General features: G+C 43.5%; 1 protein-coding gene across 1 annotated transcript in view; it reads right to left on the reverse strand.

Moving 5' to 3' along the window:
- Positions 1-10,322: 10,322 nt before the first annotated feature.
- LOC120057485 (connector enhancer of kinase suppressor of ras 2-like) overlaps positions 10,323-21,101 on the reverse strand; it is a 52,764-nt gene continuing 41,985 nt past the window's right edge. Inside the window, 4 exon segments of the mRNA XM_039006089.1 lie at positions 10,323-10,328; positions 10,490-10,669; positions 12,090-12,215; positions 19,719-19,957. Of these exon segments, the coding sequence (XP_038862017.1) occupies positions 10,323-10,328; positions 10,490-10,669; positions 12,090-12,215; positions 19,719-19,957 (551 nt within the window).

Here is a 21,101-nt window from a genome sequence, read left to right on the forward strand (position 1 = left end):
TGTTCCTGAGGGTTGCTAGCATTAGTGGATCATTTTAGGCTAACGTTGTGCAGTAATTTGGGACATGTAGTCTATTTGAATCATTATGGAACTCAGACCAGGTAGCAGTTTAAACCTGGAGCCTAACGCACGGTTCACAACGACTGGACCATTGTCGTACAGTTCCATGATTAGTGAGGATTTAGGGTACATTTATAGGACTATTGTTCAACCCCTATTGTACACTTTTTTCCACCATCCAATATTTAATGTATTTCAGGATGAATCAAACCACTGTATTTTTTATTCATCAATATATTTTGTGCGTAAAGGCTCTCCAAACCCGTTTATTTAATGATTCATACATGGTTTCATTGTGTTTACTTGATAGCTTTAAAAGCAATACAAATAAAAGTTCTCCAACCCTAAAATGTGCCCAAATAATCTACAAGATCAGGCTATTTTTAAATCTACAAGTTGCTGCTGAAACAGAGACGAAGATGCATAGATGGCATTCTTTCATTAATCCATCTATTCTGAATCTGTTCTCTCCATGTATTCTATTGAGTCTGTCCACAAAATTATAGTTAAAGGTACACCGTATTGAAAGGGATTGCTTAAGACAAATGTACTGAAAACCCTATTGAATGGAAACTACAGAGAAAATCTGTTGGCCAGCAAGTGGGAGGGTTTTCAGTAGTTGAATTAAATTAATTCAGAGAGTGCAGTGGCGACCTGTCATTCAGCACAGGTGGGGCAGAGCCCTAACCCTAACCCTAACCCACATTTTTTGCCCCCAAAAAAACAAACAGGCTTGCCTGTTTTGCATGTTATGTTGGCATTAATACGTGTCACATATCAAAATATCGTACATACATAACCTGTTGCTGTGTCTGTCTGTGCCTGTGTGTCTATGTGCCTGTGTTTTGCTACAGCCTTGATTGTGAATACAATTTGACCCACTACATTTGAGTCTGAAGTTTACATACACCTTAGCGAAATACATTTAAACTCAGTTTTTCACAATTCCTGACATTTAATACAAGTAAAAATTCCCTGTCTTAGGTCAGTTAGGATCATCACTTTATTTTAAGAATGTGAAATGTCAGAATAATAGTAGAGAGAATGATTTATTTCACCTTTTATTTCTTTCATCACATTCCCAGTGGGACAGAAGTTTACATACACTCAATCCGTATTTGGTAACATTGCCTTTAAATTGATTAACTTGGGTCAAACATTTCGGGTAGCCTTCCACAAGCTTCCCACAATACGTTTGGTGATTTTTGGCTCATTCCTCCTGACAGAGTTGGTGTAACTGAGTCAGGTTTGTAGGCCTCCTTGCTCGCACATGCTTTTTCAGTTCTGCCCACAAATGTTCTATCGGATTGAGATCAGGGCTTTGTGATGGCCACTCCAATACCTTGACTTTGTTGTGCTTAACTTCTTTTTTAACTTCGAATTTTGGATGAAATGCATGCCCAAATTAAACTGCCTGCTTCTCGGGCCCAGAAGATATGATATGCATATAGCTGGTAGATTTGGATAGACAACACTCTACAGTTTCCAAAACTGTTAAAATAGTGTCTGTGAGTATAACAGAACTGATTTCGCAGGCGAAAACCTGAGAAAAATCCATTCAGGAAGTAGTTTTATTTTTTATTTTGTAGTTTTCTATTCAATGCGATTACAGTATCCATTGACTTAGGACTCAAATTGCAGTTTCTATGCCTTCCACTAGATGTCAACAGTCTTTAGAAATTGTTTCAGGCTTGTATTCTGAAAAATGAAGAAGTAAGAGCAGTCTGAATGAGTGGACCCTAAAGTGTCACAGAGCTTTTTCATGCGCGAGACCGAGATAGTGCGTTTCTTGTTTACCTTTTAAATTGACGACGTTATTGTCCGGTTGAAATATTATCGATTATTTAGGCTAAAAACAACCTGAGGATTGAATATAAACATCGTTTGACATGTTTCTAAGAACTTTACGGATACAATTTGGATTTTTTTGTCTTCCATTTTTGACTGCGTTTGAGCCTGTGGATTACTGAAGAAAACGCGCGAACAAAACGGAGGTTTTTGTATATAAAGAGACTTTATCAAACAAAATGAACATTTATTGAGTAAATTAATGTCTGCTGAGTGCAACCATATGAAGATCATCAAAGGTAAGGGATTAATTTTATCTCTATTTCTGACTTGTGTAACTGTTCTACTTGGCTGGTTGCTGTTTGTAATGATTTGTCTAGTGGGCTATGTTCTCAAATAATCGTAAGGTATGCTTTCGCCGTAAAGCATTTTTTAAATCTGACACCGTGGATGGATTCACAAGAAGTTCATCTTTAAACCTATGTAAAATATGTTTTGTTTTCTGAATTTTTATAATTTGTATTTCTGTATTTGAATTTGGCGCCCAGCAGATTCACTGGCTGTTAAAGAGGTGGGAAGCTAACGTCTCACGTACCCAAGAGAGGTTAAGCCATTTTGCCACAACTTTGGAAGTATGCATGGGGTCATTATCCATTTGGAAGACCCATTTGCGACCAAGCTTTAACTTCGTGACTGATGTCTTGAGATGTTGCTTCAATATATCCACATAATTTTCATCCCTCATGATGCTATCTATTTTGTGAAGTGCACCAGTCCCTCCTGCAGCAAAGCACCCCAACAAACATGATGCTGCCACCCTCATGCTTCACGGTTGGGATGGTGTTCTTCGACTTGCAAGCCTCCCCCTTTTTCCTCCAAACATAACGATGGTCATTATGGCCAAACAGTTCAATTTTTGTTTCATCAGACCAGAGGACATTTGTCCAAAAAGTACAATATTTGTCCCCATGTGCAGTTGCAAACCGTAGTCTGGATTTTTTATAGCGGTTTTGGAGCAGTGGCTTCTTCCTTGCTGAGCGGCCTTTCAGGTTATGTCGATATCGGACTCGTTTTACTGTGGATATAGATACTTTTGTACCTGTTTCCTCCATCATCTTCACAAGGTCCTTTGCTGTTGTTCTGGGATTGATTTGCACTTTTCGCACCAAAGTACGTTCATCTCTTGGAGACAGAACACGTCTCCTTCCTGAGCAGTAAGACAGCTGCGTGGTCCCATGGTGTTTATACTTGCGTACTATTGTTTGTACAGATGAACGTGGTACCTTCAGACGTTTGGAAATTGCTCCCAAGGATGAACCAGACTTGTGGAGGTCTCCAATTTATTTTCTGAGGTCTTGGCTGATTTATTTAGATTTTCCCATGATGTCAAGCAAAGAGGCACTGAGTTTGAAGGTAGGCCTTGAAATACATCCACAGGTACACCTCCAATTGACTCAAATGTTGTCAATGAGCCTATCAGAAGCTTCTAAAGCCATGACATAATTTTCTGGAATTTTCTAAGCTGTTTAAAGGCACAGTAAACTTCTGACCCACTGGAATTGTGATACAGTGAATTATAAGTGAAATAATCTGTCTGTAAACAATTGTTGGAAAAATGACTTGTGTCATGCACAAAGCAGATGTCCTTGCCAGAACTATAGATTGTTAACATGACATTTGTGTCGTGGTTGAAAAACGAGTTTTACTGACTCCAACCTAAGTGTATGTAAACTTTCGACTTCAACTGTGTATTGGAGAAAGATAAATTATTGATTGAACCTTCAACATGCACATTATAGCCAGTCCTGTAAGACAAATGGGAGGAAAAGATCTAGCTCTGTAAATATTTTTACTGAGTTCTATAAAGGCAGAATTTAAGACAAACATGGACAACACATCTGTAACAGTATTCACCATGACTGCGACCTGTCATTCAGCACAGAGCCCCACTTGTTTTGAGCCCCACATTTTTTGCCCCCCCCAAAAAAAATATTTTTGCATTAATGTTAATGTTATTTTGGCATTAATACGTGTAACATATCAGTTTGCGAAAAATGTCAAATGTAAAATGTAAAAAAAAAAGAAGATCATTGAGTTAATAAAGTCACATACAAACAAGGTCTCTTTTTGTTTTTTTGAGTAAGGCAGCTCCAAAATACAGGAGTTTCAGGCTAGCTCAGTGCTTTCTGTGGTGGTGGGGCAAGCCATCAGAAAATACGGAGCGTTGCGCCGTGATTGGCTCACTGTCACTCATGGGGACACTACGTCACTGCCAAGTCTAAGGGTAGAGCTAGAAAATTCTAGCCCTTTGGGTGCTGCCATAGAGTTACATTAGAAGTGCCCATCCAAGAAGACTCAAGGTCATTGGCCATAAATAAAATGACGTCAAATCACGTTATATGCACAGTAGCTTTGATTGTACTGATTATGTGAACATCATACTTTCAAAATCTTAGCTAGCAGTCATCATCACGAATCAAGTCGACAATTCACTGGCAAATCTGTTTTAATCCTTGTCATATGAGGAGAAATAATGAAGAGAAGCCATAGCTAAAATGTATCGGTGCTCATCGGCCATTGGAAAAAAACATTACACAATCACAATTTCAACAATGAGTGGTTTGGAAGAAATCAGTGACAGTGGCTAACTGCAAGCGTTGCGAAGCAATCACTAGCCTGCTATTCAGTGGAGTTGCTGTGTGGTCCCAAATCTGGGATTAAGGGGCTCTTTTCCAAGTTTAAAATGATAAACATTGAACATTGGCCATGCTGTCAATGAAGCATGATTTGTTCCGCGCTCAAAACAACTGTTAACTCGGAACTGCGAAAACTTGACTTCAGTGAGTTCAAGACAACTGGGAAGTCTATGTCAAACAGTTTTATTATATTTCAGTCTTCTGTGATGTATATAAAGTGCAATATTGGGATGTAAAAAAAGACTACCTTAAGCCACCAACTAAGCTACAAAGGACCACACAGTTCATGTAGAATAGGAGAATACACAAGGTGCAATTTTGTTGTGCATCAGCAGTTTTGTCTTGTTATGTCAGTCACTGAGTCACTCAATTAGCCATGGCAGCTAACAATTTTTAGATTGGTAAATTGTTCTAGCCAGTTACCTAAACTTGTAGTTATCATGGACGAATACTGACTGGGCAAGCAGGACACGTGCCCAGGGCCCCTGACTTCCAAGGGACCTACATTGATTTTGTTAGTCACTCTCACTCAGATATCATATTAACATAGCACTCATGGCAAAATATGTAGAATTCAGGAAATTTGCTTTAAAACTGCAGCATTTTCTCTCCCCATAGCAAAATGTGTAGAATTGCAGGAAATGTACTTTAAAACCATTTTCTCTCTGCTGTCAATAAAATGTTTTGTCCACGAGGTGGGGGTGACCCTCAACCAAATCTCGCTTCGGACCCACAAAAGGGGACATGTTTTCATGAGTTTAGGTCCCAGGAAAACACTGAATTTCTCATCTCGGTCCCAGGCTGAAAAGAGTCTAAAGAATCCCTGGTCTAAAGAATCCATATGTTCTTCTGAAATATGAACACAGAAATACTGGACATTTTGAATTCTTATTATGATGGCGAATTAACACAATTACAATCATGGTCCTCCGGTCAAATCGAGTCCCTCTCACTTTAGGTGGTCTCAAACACAACACTGCTAGTTGATATTGGCTTTTAACCATAATGGCTTTCAGCTACAAATGCAATGTGTAAAACACAGTTTATTTCTGTATCTTTGAAAATGCATCACTGTTAATGGCTGTAATAACAGGCTACATTTGCGCAGCAATTGTGCGTGCACGCATGCATGCGTGGGGGGTCTCAAGCTTTGAACCACTGTTTTTTTGGGGGTCGCGGGTCAAAAAGTTTAGGAACCACTTAGCTAGCAAACAGATTGCTGATTTGCTGTACAGCTAAAGGATCGAGGGCAGTGCAATATGTCAAATTGTACGGAGAGCAAATTGCCAAAAATAAATATCCACCTACAAAAACAGTTTGGTGGTCAAGAATATTACTTTTCAAGCTCACCAGCGATGGGGCATCAAGCAACAATTCCTAGCATAAGCCTAGCTACTGGTCTTTTGGCGTGTCAAAACTGCTTGTCAAAAAGTGTTTCATACAAAATAATGAAAAGGGATGTCTGATAGCGTCAATAAATGGACACATATTTGTAGTTGTCATTGCATGTGTATATTTATTTTTTACTTCTTGAGAATTGGCTTGAAAAAACTTGTGACTCGACATTGACTCAAACTTGACTTGCTCGTAGAATGCACGACTTGGACTTGACTCGAGACTCGACCCGTTCTACTTGAACTCAACTTGAGACTAAGACCTTAATTGTGACTTACGACTTGCTTGTGACAAGAATAATAGTGATTTGGTCCCACCTCTGATGGCTACACACTGTTGTACATTGCTAGCTCCAGGCAGCATTGGGTTATTAAAAGTAGTTAAACTTACCCTCCGGCTTGTCCTTCATCAATGAACAAACATAAAACACAAAGCATGCTCAAACATTGAACACCTTTTTACATACAGCTATTTACCTTTTTGCAGAGAACACTTCGAAATGTAACACTTTCTTATGTTGCTTTTACTTAAAATGTCAAATATTTATTAGAAACACAATGTGCACGATGGGTTCACTGTTCTTCAGATCACACACACACCTAGGAATCAGGGCCGGATTAAACCTCTTGAAGCTAGGGGGCAGAATATTTTAAATAACGTTCCCAATGTAAGCTGCCTATTTCTCAGGTCCAGATACTAAAATATGCATATAATTGACAGAGTAGGATAGAAAACACTCTAAAGTTTCCAAAACTGTCAAAATATTGTCTGTGAGTATAACATAACTGATTTTGCAGGTGAAAACCTGAGGAAATCCAACCCGGAAGTGCCTTTTATTTTGAAAAATCACTGTTCCATTGCCTGCCTTTCATCCATTTAAAGGGATATCAACCATATTCCTTTTCCAATGGCTTCCTCAGGGTGTGAACAGTCTTTAGACATAGTTTCAAGCTTTTATTCTGAAAAATGAGCGAGATTTATCAAAACGCGTCAGTGGATAGACGAAGGTCCTTCATGCGCTCGACACTGGTTGCTCACATTTTCTTTCTCTCCAGTATTGAATAGTTTACAGTCCGGTTGAAATATTATCGATTATTGATGTTAAAAACAACCTGAGGATTGATTATTAAAAACGTTTGACATGTTTCTACGAACTTTACGGATACTTTTGGGAATTTTCGTCAAGCCTTGATGACCTGCCTAAGGCTGTGGAATACTGAACATAACGCGCCAAACAAATGGAGGTTTTTTGATATAAAAATAATCTTTATCGAACAAAAGGAACATTTATTGTGTAACTGGGAGTCTCGTGAGTGCAAAGAGCCGAAGATCATCAAAGGTAAGCGATACATTTTATTGCTTTTCTGGCTTTCGTGACCAATATACATTGCTGCTAGGTGTTCTTAATGTTTTGTCTAGTGATCGATAAACTCACACAAACGCTTGGATTGCTTTCGCTGTAAAGCATATTTTCAAAATCTGACATGACAGGTGGATTAACAACAAGCTAAACTGTGTTTTGCTATATTGCACTTGTGATTTCATGAATATAAATATTTTTAGCAATTATTTTTGAATTTGGCGCTCTGCAAATCAGCAGTTGTTTACGAAAATGATCCCGCTAAAGGGATCCGTGCGTCAAGAAGTTTTTAAGACATCATAGGCCCTGGGGCTATGTTTTTTTATAGGCTCCCTCCCCCCACGCCCCTCCCCTACAAATTGGGAGTTGTTGAGAAATTATTATTTCTATTGGTTCTACAGACAGATAGTCTTCTCTTTTCAGCAGTCGGCATTTGCATTCCAATAATTTACGTTTTTCTTGAGATTATATTTTGAAATCTGCAAAAGGCAAAGTGACAGCCGCAACCAACCATAGAAATATAATCCATAGATAGTTCCCATTCTAGTCAGGACTGGCATCCATTGCTAGTGTACCCATTAGTTTCACAGTCAAATTGCCAGGATAAGAGGTTACGAGACCCTTCTATGGATTATATGTCTTTGGCCGCAACAAGCTGTAGCCTACACTGCAGCCTTTCCAACTGTCGGCATACCGGTAACTGCCAAAATAAAGGAAACATTTGAGTAAGCGAGGGATACAAAGAATATGTTGTGTGTGGGGTGCATTTTCCTGGCATGGTTTAGGTCTATGCCATGGTGCATTGAAGCTGTTCTGGCAGCTTGTGGTGGCGCAACACCTTTTTAAGACATTTTATGTTGGCGTTTCCTTAATTTTGGCAGATACCTGTATGTACTTGAGATAAATCCTAATATACAGTTGTTGTTTTTTTAACTATTGATCCTCTGTGCGTAAATTATGCTCTCTGGTGTATTTTGAACATTGAGAGAGGACTCCTGTGGTTGGATAAAAATTATTATTATTATAGTAAAAAAGGCCTGGGCCCAGGGGCTTCAGCCCCGGTAAGCCCCTGCATTAATCGGGCCCTGCTCGGAATACAAAGCCAATTACAAACATTTGGATAGATAACATGCAAACAAAAATAGGCATGTGTTTCTGATCAATGATTCACAATTTACAGTACTGGTTTATTATTGCCAGTTCTCGTATGTCTGTCTGTCTGCCTCTGTGCACCAGTTTGTGTTTATTATAAGAGAGAGATAGTTAATGACTGCCCTGCCTACACTACATGACCAAAAGTGTGGACACCTGCTAATCAAACATCTCATTACAAAATCATGGGCATTAATATGGAGTTGATCCCCCTATAACAGCCTCCACTCTTCTGGAAAGGCCTGTATGGACCTCGCTTTGTGCACAGGAATATTGTCATGCTGAAACAGGAAAGGGTCTTCCCCAAACTGTTGCCACAAAGCTGGAAGCACAGAATCATCTAGAAGGTCATTGTATGCTGTAACATTAAGATTTCCCTTCACTGGAACTAAGGAGCCCGAACCATGAAAAACAGTCCCAGACCCTTTTTCCTCATCCATCAAACTTTACAGTTGGAAATATGCATTGGGACATGTAGAGTTCGCCTTGCAACCGCCAAACCCAGATTCGTCCGTTGGACTGCCAGATGGTGAAGCGTGATTCATCACTCAAGGGAACACATTTTCACTGCTCCAGAGTCCAATGGCGATGGGCTTTACACCACTCCAGCCAACGCTTGGCATTGCGCATGGTGATCTTAGGCTTGTGTGGGCTGCTCGGCCATGGAAGCTCCCTGCTAACAGTTCTTAGCTTCCAGAGGCAGTTTGGAACTCGGTAGTGAGTGTTGCAACCGAGGACAGACGATTTTTACGCGCTTCAGCACTTGGCGGTCCCGTTCTGTGAGCTTCTGTGAGCTTGTGTGGCCTACCACTTCGCGGCTGAGCCGTTGTTGATCCTAAACATTTCCACTTGAAAATAAAAGCACTTACAGTTGACAGGAGTATCTCTAGCAGGGCAGAAATTTCAAGAACAGACTTGTTGGAAAGGTGGCATCCAATGACGGTGCCACATTGAAAGTCGCTGAGCTCTTCAGTAAGGCCGTTCTACTGTCAATGTTTGTCTATGGAGATTGCATGGCTGTGTGCTCGATTTTACACACCTGTCAGCAATGGGTGTGGCTGAAATTGCCGAATCCACTCATTTGAAGGGGTGTCCATATACTATTGCGTGTATAGTGTATATAGTATACCCATTAATTCTTGAAGAATATAACTAGATGCTTATGAGCTAAGTTCATCTATTGTGACACATCTGAGTCTTGCAAGGCACACCCAGTTCGCTGAGAATTAAGAGTGCTGGGGGCTGACTTTTATAAATATATTGTATGTTCACCCAGTCTTGAAGTGTTAAGAACTTCAGAATATCTGAACACTAAAGTTGAGATGTAATTGCCTTACACTTTGCGCTGACATCGCAGCTAATAACAAACGTTCCCACAACTTTAGAGAACGTTCCCTTAAGAGTCTCATTACGCCATTATCTAACGTTTTCATATGAATGTTCCAGTGATGTGCAAGGACTTTTCCCAAGAGACCATTAAACACAGGTTCGTGGTCAAGACAGACAGAATGGTCAGGCAGGCGTGTACAGAGTCCAGGAACAGGCATGGGTAAAAACCGGGAAACAGGTGAAACAGATCAGGGCGTGACAGTACCCTTCCCCCCTTAGGGATGCCATCTGGCGTCCTACCTGGGCGCATACCTGGCTGACCGGAGTGTCGCCGATGAGGGCCGGGTCCAAGATGTCTTCAGCAGGGACCCAGCACCTCTCCTCCGGACCATAACCCTCCCAGTCAACCAGGTACTGGAAACCCCTGCCCCGTGGTCGAACCTTTAGAAGGCGTCTCACCGTATACGCTGGCTGGCCACCGATAACCCAGGGGGGAGGGATGGGCCTGGAGACAGAATTACAAAGGATAGTGAGACACAGCCTTAATCCTAAACACATGGAAGGTAGGATGAATACGAAGAGTATGCGGTAGCATAAGATGGACAGCAGTGGAACTCAGGACTCTGGAGATGGGAAAAGGACCAATGAGCTGGGGAGACAGCTTGAGGGACTCGACCCGAAGGTGCAGATCCCGAGTGGAAAGCCATACCCTCTGCCCAATGCGGTAGCGGGGAGCTGGGGCCTGGCGACCGTCCGCTTGTCGACGATTCCTGGAGTTGGTCTTGAGAATAGCCGCCCTGGCTCTTCTCCTGGTACGTCGACAGCGGCGGACAAACATCTGGGCTGAGGGTACGCTGACCTCCTGCTCTTGTTCCGGGAAGAGTGGAGGCTGATACCCCATGGAGCACACGAAAGTGGAGAGTCCCGTGGCAGAACTGGGAAGGGTGTTCCGGGCATACTCCACCCAGACCAGTTGACGGCTACAGGTAGTGGGGTTGGTTGAGACCAGGCACCTTAAGGTGGTCTCCAGGTCTTGGTTGGTTAGCTCCGACTGACCGTTAGTTTGGGCATGGAATCTGGATGACAGGCTGGTCGACAACCCAATAAGGGTGCAGAATGCCTTCCAGAACTGAGACGAGAACCCCGATCGGAGACCATGTCTACCGGGAGTCCATGGATCCGGAAGACATTCTGCACCATAAGCTGGGCAATTTCCTTGGCAGAAGGTAGTTTGGGGGTCGGCCTTGGATAATGACAGTGTTGCCATCAGACGGAGGGAGCCCAGTGACAAAGTCCAGAGATATATTAGACCAGGGATAATGAGGGACCGGTAGTGACTGAAGGAGGCCAGAAGGAGCTTGCCGTGGAGTCTTGTTCTGAGCACACACTGTGCATGCGGCGACGAAGGCAGAGACGTCAGGAAACATTGTGGGCCACTAGAAACGTTGTCGGAGGAAGGCTAGTGTACGACGGGACCCTGGATGACAGGTTAGCCTGGAGGAATGAGCCCATTCCAGGACCCGGGACCGGACTGGATTGGGGACAAAAGGCCAGTTAGCCGAGCCCCTTTCAGGTCCAGGCTGAGAGCTTTGTGCCTCGCGGACCAGGTTCTCAATACCCCAATCCACAGTGGCAGCAAGGCATGCGGTAGGGAGAATGGTTTCAGAGGTCAAGGGTGTGGCAGAGGAACTGTATAGGTGGGAGAGGGCTTCAGGCTTCACATTCTTTGACCTAGGGCGGTAGGAGATGGTGAAGTTAAATCTGGTGAACAGGAGGGCCCACCGGGCCTGCCTGGAGTTGAGGCGCTTGGCTGTAAGGAGATTTTCCAGGTTTTTATAGTCGGTCCAGACCAGGAATGGCTGTTCTGCTCCTTCTAGCCAGTTTCTCCACTCTTCCAACAACTTCTTCACAGCCAGGAGATCTCAGTTTCCAACATCATAGTTCCTTTCAGCAGGATTGAGACAATGGGACTGGAAGGCACAGGGATGAATCTTCTGGTCCTGGGCAGATCGCTGGGACAGGATGGTCCCCACTCCAACATTCGAAGCATCCACTTCCACCACAAATTGACGCGAGGGGTCCGGATGGATGAGGATGGGTGCTGTTGTGAACCGATGCTTCAGGTCTACAAAGGCTTTGTCAACAGCTGGAGACCATTTGAACGGTACCTTGGGAGAGGTGAGTGCCGAGAGGGGGGCCGCCAGGGTGGTGTAGTCCCAAATGAAACATCGGTAGAAGTTTGCAAACCCAAGAAACCATTGCAACTGCACCCTGGACGTTGGTTGAGGCCAATCCACCACTGCTTTCACCTTTCCAGGATCCATCTGAACATTGCCCTCAGCAATGACATATTCCAGAAAGGTGATTGTAGAGCGGTGGAACTCACACTTCTCGGCTTTCACGAACTGTTGGTTCTCCAGGAGGCGCTGAAGGACCTGTGTGACATGAAGATGTTCTTGTGCAGATTGGGGAAAAAAACAGGATGTCGTCAAGGTACACGAACACAAACCGGTTTAGCATGTCCCGAAGCACATCATTGACCAAAGTCTGGAAAACAGTTGGTGAGTCCAAATGGCATGACCTGGTACTCATAATGTCCACTGGCTGTGTTGAAGGCTGTCTTCCACTCATCCCCCTCGCATATCCAAACCAGGTGGTAGGCATTTCGAAGGTCCAACTTGGAAAATATGGTGGCCCCCTGGAGATGTTCAAACACTGAGGAGAGGTAGGGGTAACGATTCTTGACAGTAATGTCATTAAGTCCCTGGTAGTCAATGCACGGACACAGGGTCTTGTCCTTCTTCTCCACAAAGAAAAACCCTGCGCCGGCAGTAGATGCAGACGGACGGACGGCCCCAGTGGCCAGAGACTCCTCTATGTACTCCTCCATAGCTTTGGTCTCTGGTCCAGACAGAGAATACAATCGACCCCAAGGTGGCGTAGTGCCTGGGAGAAGATCAATGACACAATCATAAGGATGGTGTGGGGGAAGGGAAGTAGCACGTGCCTTACTGAACACTTCCAGGAGGTCATGGTATTCTGTGGGGATAGCAGAGACATCCACAGTCTTGCTTACATCCTGAGGAAGACGACTTGAGGAAGGCTGTGCTGCTTGAAGGCAGTGGGAATGGCAAATAACAGAACATGGTTGCCATGTTCTCAGAATACAAGAATATTCTAGACACGTCCCACAGCCCCAGAGCAGGTTAGTTCTGAAGGATTCCTTGTCATAGAAATGTACCTGGCTAAAAGGTAAGCCACTTTTGTGGTCCTGGTTATCCCGAGTTGAACTCAGAGTTGACCAAAGTTACCTCACTAACTCCTCAAACTGGATTCATAGTATGGTGCTCTGCTCATGTAAGTTAGCAAACACGTAATCAGATGGTTATCGGCTACATTAACATTGCAGTAGTCATTGGAATGTTGATTACCTAGCAAGCCATTGAGGCATGGTAAAATAATCACAAACAGAGCTAGATAAAGCCAGAAGAATAATATACTTGTTGAGCATAGCTATAGCCATCAGTCTTGTGTGTCTATAGCCATCAGTCTTGTGTGTCTATAGTCATCAGTCTTGTGTGTCTATAGTCATCAGTATTGTGTGTCTATAGCCATCAGCCTTGTGTGTCTACAGCCATCAGTCTTGTGTGTTTTTCATGGTCATCACTCACTCACTTCTAAGTATGTCATTCTACAGGGCTTGTTGCTAGCATGCGCGCGCATCACTCAAACATGATGTTTGCTTGTAAACAAAAAAATGGGTCTATGAACCTAGCTAAGCTGTGGAGGTCACTAGAGGATGTTTGCTGTGCTGGTGCTTGTGCACATGTGTAATGTTTTGGAAATACAGTACATTGGGTTAGCGCCAGCCTAGTGCATCAACTCCCATCAAAACAAAACACACTGAAAGTAGAGTAGTGAGCATTTTCACATTACAGCGTCCAGTTAAATATGTTTGTATTGTCATATTAATATGACAGTTTTGGTTGCACAAAACAAAACGTGTTGAACCAAGAAAAAGTGCTGCTCAACATAATTCATCTTGGCTCAACAAACATAACGTTGAATTGAACACATTCATGGTAACATGAGTGGGAAAAGTCTTGTAATCATGTATCTGTGATTCAGTAGATGCAGTAGGCCTAGCTAGTGCATAAAGGGAAGGGCTGCCTACAGGACATATATATCATAGGCTTTCTTAACCTTAATGAACAGAAAACACATTAGCATAGTTTGATAACAATAACAAGCTCATTAAGCAGTGTTGGCCGTCTCCAACGGGATTGTCTTGCAAGTTCACAGTGATCAGACATCGCTCTCCCCATAGATCTAAATAAATAGGCAGCAAAAGTTTCTTGTTCTGTCCGAAGCTGATTAGCATGTTAAACTCAAACCAAGTGCAGCCAAATTAAATTGACCAACAAAGGTACAAACGTCCAATGCATTTTTTTAAGAACTTGAACTTGACCGGCTAACTTCAAAACAAGTAATCTTAGATATTAACTGAAGAACTTATATGCCCTAACCCTCATAAAAACCCAGGATTTTTTCCCAACGGGATGCAACTTCTGCCTCCTTGCTGTCGCCAGTCAATTGCTTCTTCCTTTCCACTCCTTCAATGCTGAGCAGCTCCAGGGCTCTCCAGTGATTGGCTTGTGAAGCCCCTGCAACCGACCTAAACTGGGGGCGTATTCATTACGCCGATTCTGTTACAAAACGTTTCTTAAACGGAAACATACGGAACGAAGCGGGGAGGGACCTACATTCATTTGTCCAATAGAAACGTTTGTGTTCATTGCAAAACGCAACTGTTTGCAACTGTTAGGACTAATGTTTTCACCCCTGGTAGATTCGAGGCTCTCCATTCATTCTGCTCAGGATGAGGGACTGGTATTTCTTGAGCTTCCAATCATGTGCCTCCTCTATCCTCTCCTCCCAATGCACTGTAAGCTCGATGACGACCTGTACCTGCTTGGTGCCTCTAGACCAGAGAATGATATCTGGTTTGAGGCTTGTGCTGCCTATCTCCTCTGTAAATCTGAGCTGATTCTTCATCAACCTCCTGATAGGCTGACAGCCATGTTCAGAGATGGATTTATAGGGAATGTTCTGTTCTTTTCAATAGTGTATCAACATGAGAGTTACCAAGTAAGAAGTACTTATTAATGCTTACTGCTGATACAGTATAAAGAAAAATCCAACATTGAGGGAGAACCTTTCAGAGGAAAATAGTTTTATCTTGTACAATCTGTGTTCCCCTCATCAGGAATAGAGCACCTAAGAAAATACTTGAAATGGAGGATTCACCATTCAGGGAGAGTTCAGGAGATGGACAAGCCATCGTTTATTATTGAATAAAAAAGTAAATTAGCCACGATACGCCAAACATGTGCGACTTCCATAGATTTCAAATGGCATGATATTCTGTTTAAGTTATACAAAGCATGCTCAAACAATGAACAGTTTATAAATACAGTTATTTACCTTTCTGCAGAGAACACTTCAAAAACTAACACTTTCTCCTGTTGATTTTACTTCAAATGTAAAATAGTTCTTCGAAACACAAAGTGAATGATGGGTTCACACCAGCAGTCTTCAGATCACACACCTCGGAATACAAAACCATTTACAAACATTTGGATAGATAGCATGCATACAAAAATAGACACGTGTTTCTGATCAATGCTTCACAATTTACAATACTGGTTTATTATTGCCAGTCCTCACCTGTCTGTCTGTCTCTGTGCACCAGTTTCTGTTTATTATAAGAGAGAGATTACGCCCTGCAGCCATCAACTATTTATGTCCACCCAGTTTTGGAGTGGTAATACTTTCAGAAATCTCTGAGGCACAACACTGAAGTTGAAATTATATCTCCTTATATTTTGTTCTGACATACCAGTTGTGCGATATCCAGTCTATGAAATAAATATATATGATTAACATACTGTACACTCTCCTAACACACAGACATACAAACTCATTTACCATTCTCACATGCATAACATAAACATTGTAGACATCAAAAATACAATTGCTTATTATACACTGCTCAAAAAAATAAAGGGAACACTTAAACAACACAATGTAACTCCAAGTCAATCACACTTCTGTGAAATCAAACTGTCCACTTAGGAAGCAACACTGATTGACAATAAATTTCACATGCTGTTGTGCAAATGGAATAGACAAAAGGTGGAAATTATAGGCAATTAGCAAGACACCCCCAATAAAGGAGTGGTTCTGCAGGTGGTGACCACAGACCACTTCTCAGTTCCTATGCTTCCTGGCTGATGTTTTGGTCACTTTTGAATGCTGGCGGTGCTTTCACTCTAGTGGTAGCATGAGACGGAGTCTACAACCCACACAAGTGGCTCAGGTAGTGCAGCTCATCCAGGATGGCACACCAATGCGAGCTGTGGCAAGAAGGTTTGCTGTGTCTGTCAGCGTAGTGTCCAGAGCATGGAGGCGCTACCAGGAGACAGGCCAGTACATCAGGAGACGCGGAGGAGGCCGTAGGAGGGCAACAACCCAGCAGCAGGACCGCTACCTCCGCCTTTGTGCAAGGATGAGCACTGCCAGAGCCCTGCAAATGACCTCCAGCAGGCCACAAATGTGCATGTGTCAGCATATGGTCTCACAAGGGGTCTGAAGATCTCATCTCGGTACCTAATGGCAGTCAGGCTACCTCTGGCGAGTACATGGAGGGCTGTGCGGCCCCACACCATGACTGACCCACCGCCAAAACGGTCATGCTGGAGGATGTTGCAGGCAGCAGAACGTTCTCCACGGCGTCTCCAGACTCTGTCACGTCTGTCACATGTACTCATGTGCTCAGTGTGAACCTGCTTTCATCTGTGAAGAGCACAGGGCGCCAGTGGCGAATTTGCCAATCTTGGTGTTCTCTGGCAAATGCCAAACGTCCTGCACGGTGTTGGGCTGTAAGCACAACCCCCACCTGTGGACGTCGGGCCCTCATACCACCCTCATGGAGTCTGTTTCTGACCGTTTGAGCAGACACATGCACATTTGTGGCCTGCTGGAGGTCATTTTGCAGGGCTCTGGCAGTGCTCCTCCTTGCACAAAGGCGGAGGTAGCGGTCCTGCTGCTGGGTTGTTGCCCTCCTACGGCCTCCTCCACGTCTCCTGATGTACTGGCCTGTCTCCTGGTAGCGCCTCCATGCTCTGGACACTACGCTGACAGACACAGCAAACCTTCTTGCCACAGCTCGCATTAATGTGCCATCCTGGATGAGCTGCACTACCTGAGCCACTTGTGTGGGTTGTAGACTCCGTCTCATGCTACCACTAGAGTGAAAGCACCGCCAGCATTCAAAAGTGACCAAAACATCAGCCAGGAAGCATAGGAACTGAGAAGTGATCTGTGGTCACCACCTGCAGAACCACTCCTTTATTGGGGGTGTCTTGCTAATTGCCTATAATTTCCACCTTTTGTCTATTCCATTTGCACAACAGCATGTGAAATTTATTGTCAATCAGTGTTGCTTCCTAAGTGGACAGTTTGATTTCACAGAAGTGTGATTGACTTGGAGTTACATTGTGTTGTTTAAGTGTTCCCTTTATTTTTTTGAGCAGTGTAGTTCATTTAAGATCAAGATTCATTGTAGTGTTACTGTACACATCCCTGGCATAGTCTTCAGAACAGACAGTACTGTACAGAAGCAGAAGGTTCTAACATGGCCATGCAGGTGAGCAGTGAGTTAAAGGGCGCTCCACTAATGCAGTCTTTCAGATGAGGCGAAATATCCAATATCCTCAAACCAGAAAAGGCTGTGGATGTCTTATGTGCCTTCTAGAAGTTATGTGCCTTAATAAGTCAAACAATACTGTCCTTCACAGACAATGTTCTGAGAGAGTGAGAGAGATGGAGTGGACAGAAACCCAGAGTGAGATGAATGTGTGTTCAAGAGCTGCTGAAATAGGTGGAGGGAGATGGGAATAAAGACACATAGGGCAACATTTTCCTCATGCAAAACAGCAATGAACTGTGCAGAAAATACCATAAAACTCAGGCCATGTTTCAATCAGATCAGCGCTAACAGACAAACTCAAAGCTTAATATTGCTTTTATTTAGACGGTGTCGGAGGTGTAACTGCATTCGTGGACATTGCCATTGGATGCACTGAGTCACATTAGTAGAAATCCCATGCAGCCGTGTTACAAGTTTGAACACTGGAATGTGTGATATAATCTATACCTCGATTAGGCTGATATAAATCATTATTAATTAGTTGAATGATTTTCAATTTGAGTGTCATTATTTCTATATAGCCTACACTTTCTCCTTCTGAACTTGTAACGCGGGTGGGACATAAGGACGGGTGTGGTTTTCGTGACAATGACCACAAGCGCTGCCACTCACCGACTTAACAGCTTCAACGCAGTTACACCTCCGACATCGCCTAAACAAAGGCAATATTAAGCTATGTGTTTGTTGATTACCGTGGGTTAAAGCTAATCTGATTAAATCCTGGCCTCACTATATTCTCCAGTTCAATTTATGTTATAACTTTCCTTTAACAATGTCAAGGAGAAGAAGACTATTATTGAACTAGAGTTTAAGTACTGTAAATAGCGTGAACATGCATTGCACGATGCAACTATTGAATATGTTATGGTTATTTTGATCACTGAACAAACTATTTTGCATGAGAGAAGGTCCTTAGAGGTAGATGTGGGCATGCAGAGAGAGAGTGAGATTGAGTGAAAGAGAGAGGTAGAGGGGGGTTAACCCTGGTTGTTGTGGCTGTCTTCCAGGGATGTGGGGATGTCTGGGTTAGGGCAGTAAGGGCACGTCCCTTGGCAGGATGAATTGGGTGACTATGATGGTGCTGCTGTGTCCATGGTCTGTTCCATACAGGCTATCCTAAAAAACCCAACGACGGGTCAGAGTCCTGAAGAGGGACATTCTGTCAGGGGGAAAGAAGAGTATGATTTAAGATGTGATACACTGTATACACTACATAAACAGTACACACACTGTACACACTATATTCTATAGGTCCTGTCATCTATCAATCAAATGTATTTTATAAAGCCCTTTTTTACATCAGCAGATGTCACAAAGTGCTTATACAGAAGCCCAGCCTAAAACCCTATGGAGCAAGCAATGCAGATGTAGATGTCACGCCCTGGCCTTAGTATTCTTTGTTTTCTTTATTATTTTAGTTAGGTCAGGGTGTGACATGGGAAGTTTGTGTGTTTTGTCTAGTTTAGGGTGTGTGTATTGTTTAGGGGGTGTTGTATAGTGTATGGGGTTGTGTTCAGGAGAGAGTTCTAGGAAAGTCTATGGTTGCCTGGTTTGGTTCTCAATCAGAGACAGATGTCATTAATTGTCTCTGATTGGGAGCCATATTTAAGGCAGCCATAGGCTTTAGGTGATTGTGGGAGATTGTCTATGTTGAACATAAGTAGCTTGTGTGTGCACTTTCGTTTGTAGCTTCACGGTTGTTTGTTGTTTTGTATAGTTTGTATAAGTGTTTCGTTTCGTGTTCATCTTCGTCGTAAAATAAAAGAAGATGTATTCATATCACGCTGCGCCTTGGTCCATTCATTCACCTCAAGACGACCGTGACAGTAGAAGCACAGTGGCTAGGAAAAACTCCCTTGAAAGGCAGGAACCTAGAAAGAAACCTAGAGAGGAACCAGGCTCTGAGGGGTGGCCAGTCCACTTCTGGCTGTGCAGGCTGGAGATTATAAGGGTACATGCAATTAAGGTCAGATCGTTCTTCAAAAAGATTTTCAAACATTCATAGATGACCAGCAAGGTCAAATAATAACCACAGTGGTTATAGAGGGTGCAACGGGTTAGCACCTCAGGATTAAATGTCAGTTGGCCGAGCATTCCACACAGCAGGTGCAGTAGAGAGAGAGAGAGGGAGATGGGGAGAGAGAAAAAGAGAGAGGGGGGGTCATACCTTGAGCGCACTCTGTAGGATGCGGAGACGGTGCAGCTTTTCGCTGAGCAGTGGGTCATTGACGCGGCGGACGAAGGAGCGTTTGTACTCAAGGCGGGCAGAGGGCCGGTGGTCTCCCATGGAGGACAGGTTGGCCCTTTCCAGGGCCCGGTACAGGTCCCCCAGAGAGTCAGCCTGGGGACGGCCCTCTCTCTCACGGCCTGAGGAAAAACAGAGTCACAATACATGGCATTCACCGGCTGGCACCACATTCAACATCAAAAACAGCAATATGCATGTGCATCAAGATCTCTCACTCCTGGAAGTTCAGAACAATACTGCATTTCCTCATAGGCAGGCAGAACACACACAGTAAGCTGCTACTGTGGAATGTCCCATGCTATCCTTTACATATACTGCCCTCTTATGGTGCTATTGCCACATAGCTCTTATCTTATCTGGCACCCCTTCAAATGAGTGGATTCGGCTATTTCTGCCACACCCGTTAATGACAGGTGTATAAAATTGAGCACACAGCCATGCAATCTCCGTAGACAAACATTGGTAGTAGAATGGCCCGTACTGAAGAGCTCAGTGACTTTCAACGTGGCACCGTCATAGGATGCCACCTTTCCAACAAGTCAGACTGTCAAGTTTCCAGAGGTGTCAACTGTAAGTGCTGTTATTGTGAAGTAGAAACGTCTATGAGCAACAACGGCTCAACCACAAAGTGGTAGACCACACAAGCTCACAGAACGGGACCGCCAAGTGCTGAATCACGTAGCGTGTAAAAATCGTCTGTCCTCGGTTGCAACACTCACTACAGAGTTCCAAACTGCCTCTAGAAGCAACGTCAGCAAAATAACTGTTCGTCGGGAGCTTCATGAAATGGGGTTTCATGTCCGAGCAGCTGCACACAAGCCTAAGATCACCATGTGCAATGCCAAGCGTTGGCTGGAGTGGTGTAAAGCTCGCCGCCATTGGAGTCTGGAGCAGTTAAAACGCGTTCTTTGGAGTGATGAATCACGCTTCACAATCTGGCAGTCCAACGGACAAATCTGGGTTTGGCGGATGCTAGGATAACGCTAGATGCCCCAATGCATAGTGACAGCTGTAAATTTTGGTGGAGGAGGAATAATGGTCTGTTTTTTCATGATTCGGGCTAGGCCCCTTAGTTCCAGAGAAGGGAAATCTTAACACTACAGCAGACAATGACATTCTAGACTATTCTGTGCTTCCAACTTTGTGGCAACAGTGCACAAAGCGAGGTCCATACAGAAATAGTTTGTCGAGATCGGTGTGGAAAAACTTGACTGGCCTGAACAGAGCCCTGACCTCACCCCATCAAACACCTTTGGGATGAATTGGAATGCTGACTGGGAGCCAGACCTAATCACCCAACAT

This window comes from Salvelinus namaycush, chromosome 12 (assembly GCF_016432855.1).
Source record: "Salvelinus namaycush isolate Seneca chromosome 12, SaNama_1.0, whole genome shotgun sequence".
NCBI classification, from domain to species: Eukaryota; Metazoa; Chordata; class Actinopteri; order Salmoniformes; family Salmonidae; genus Salvelinus; species Salvelinus namaycush.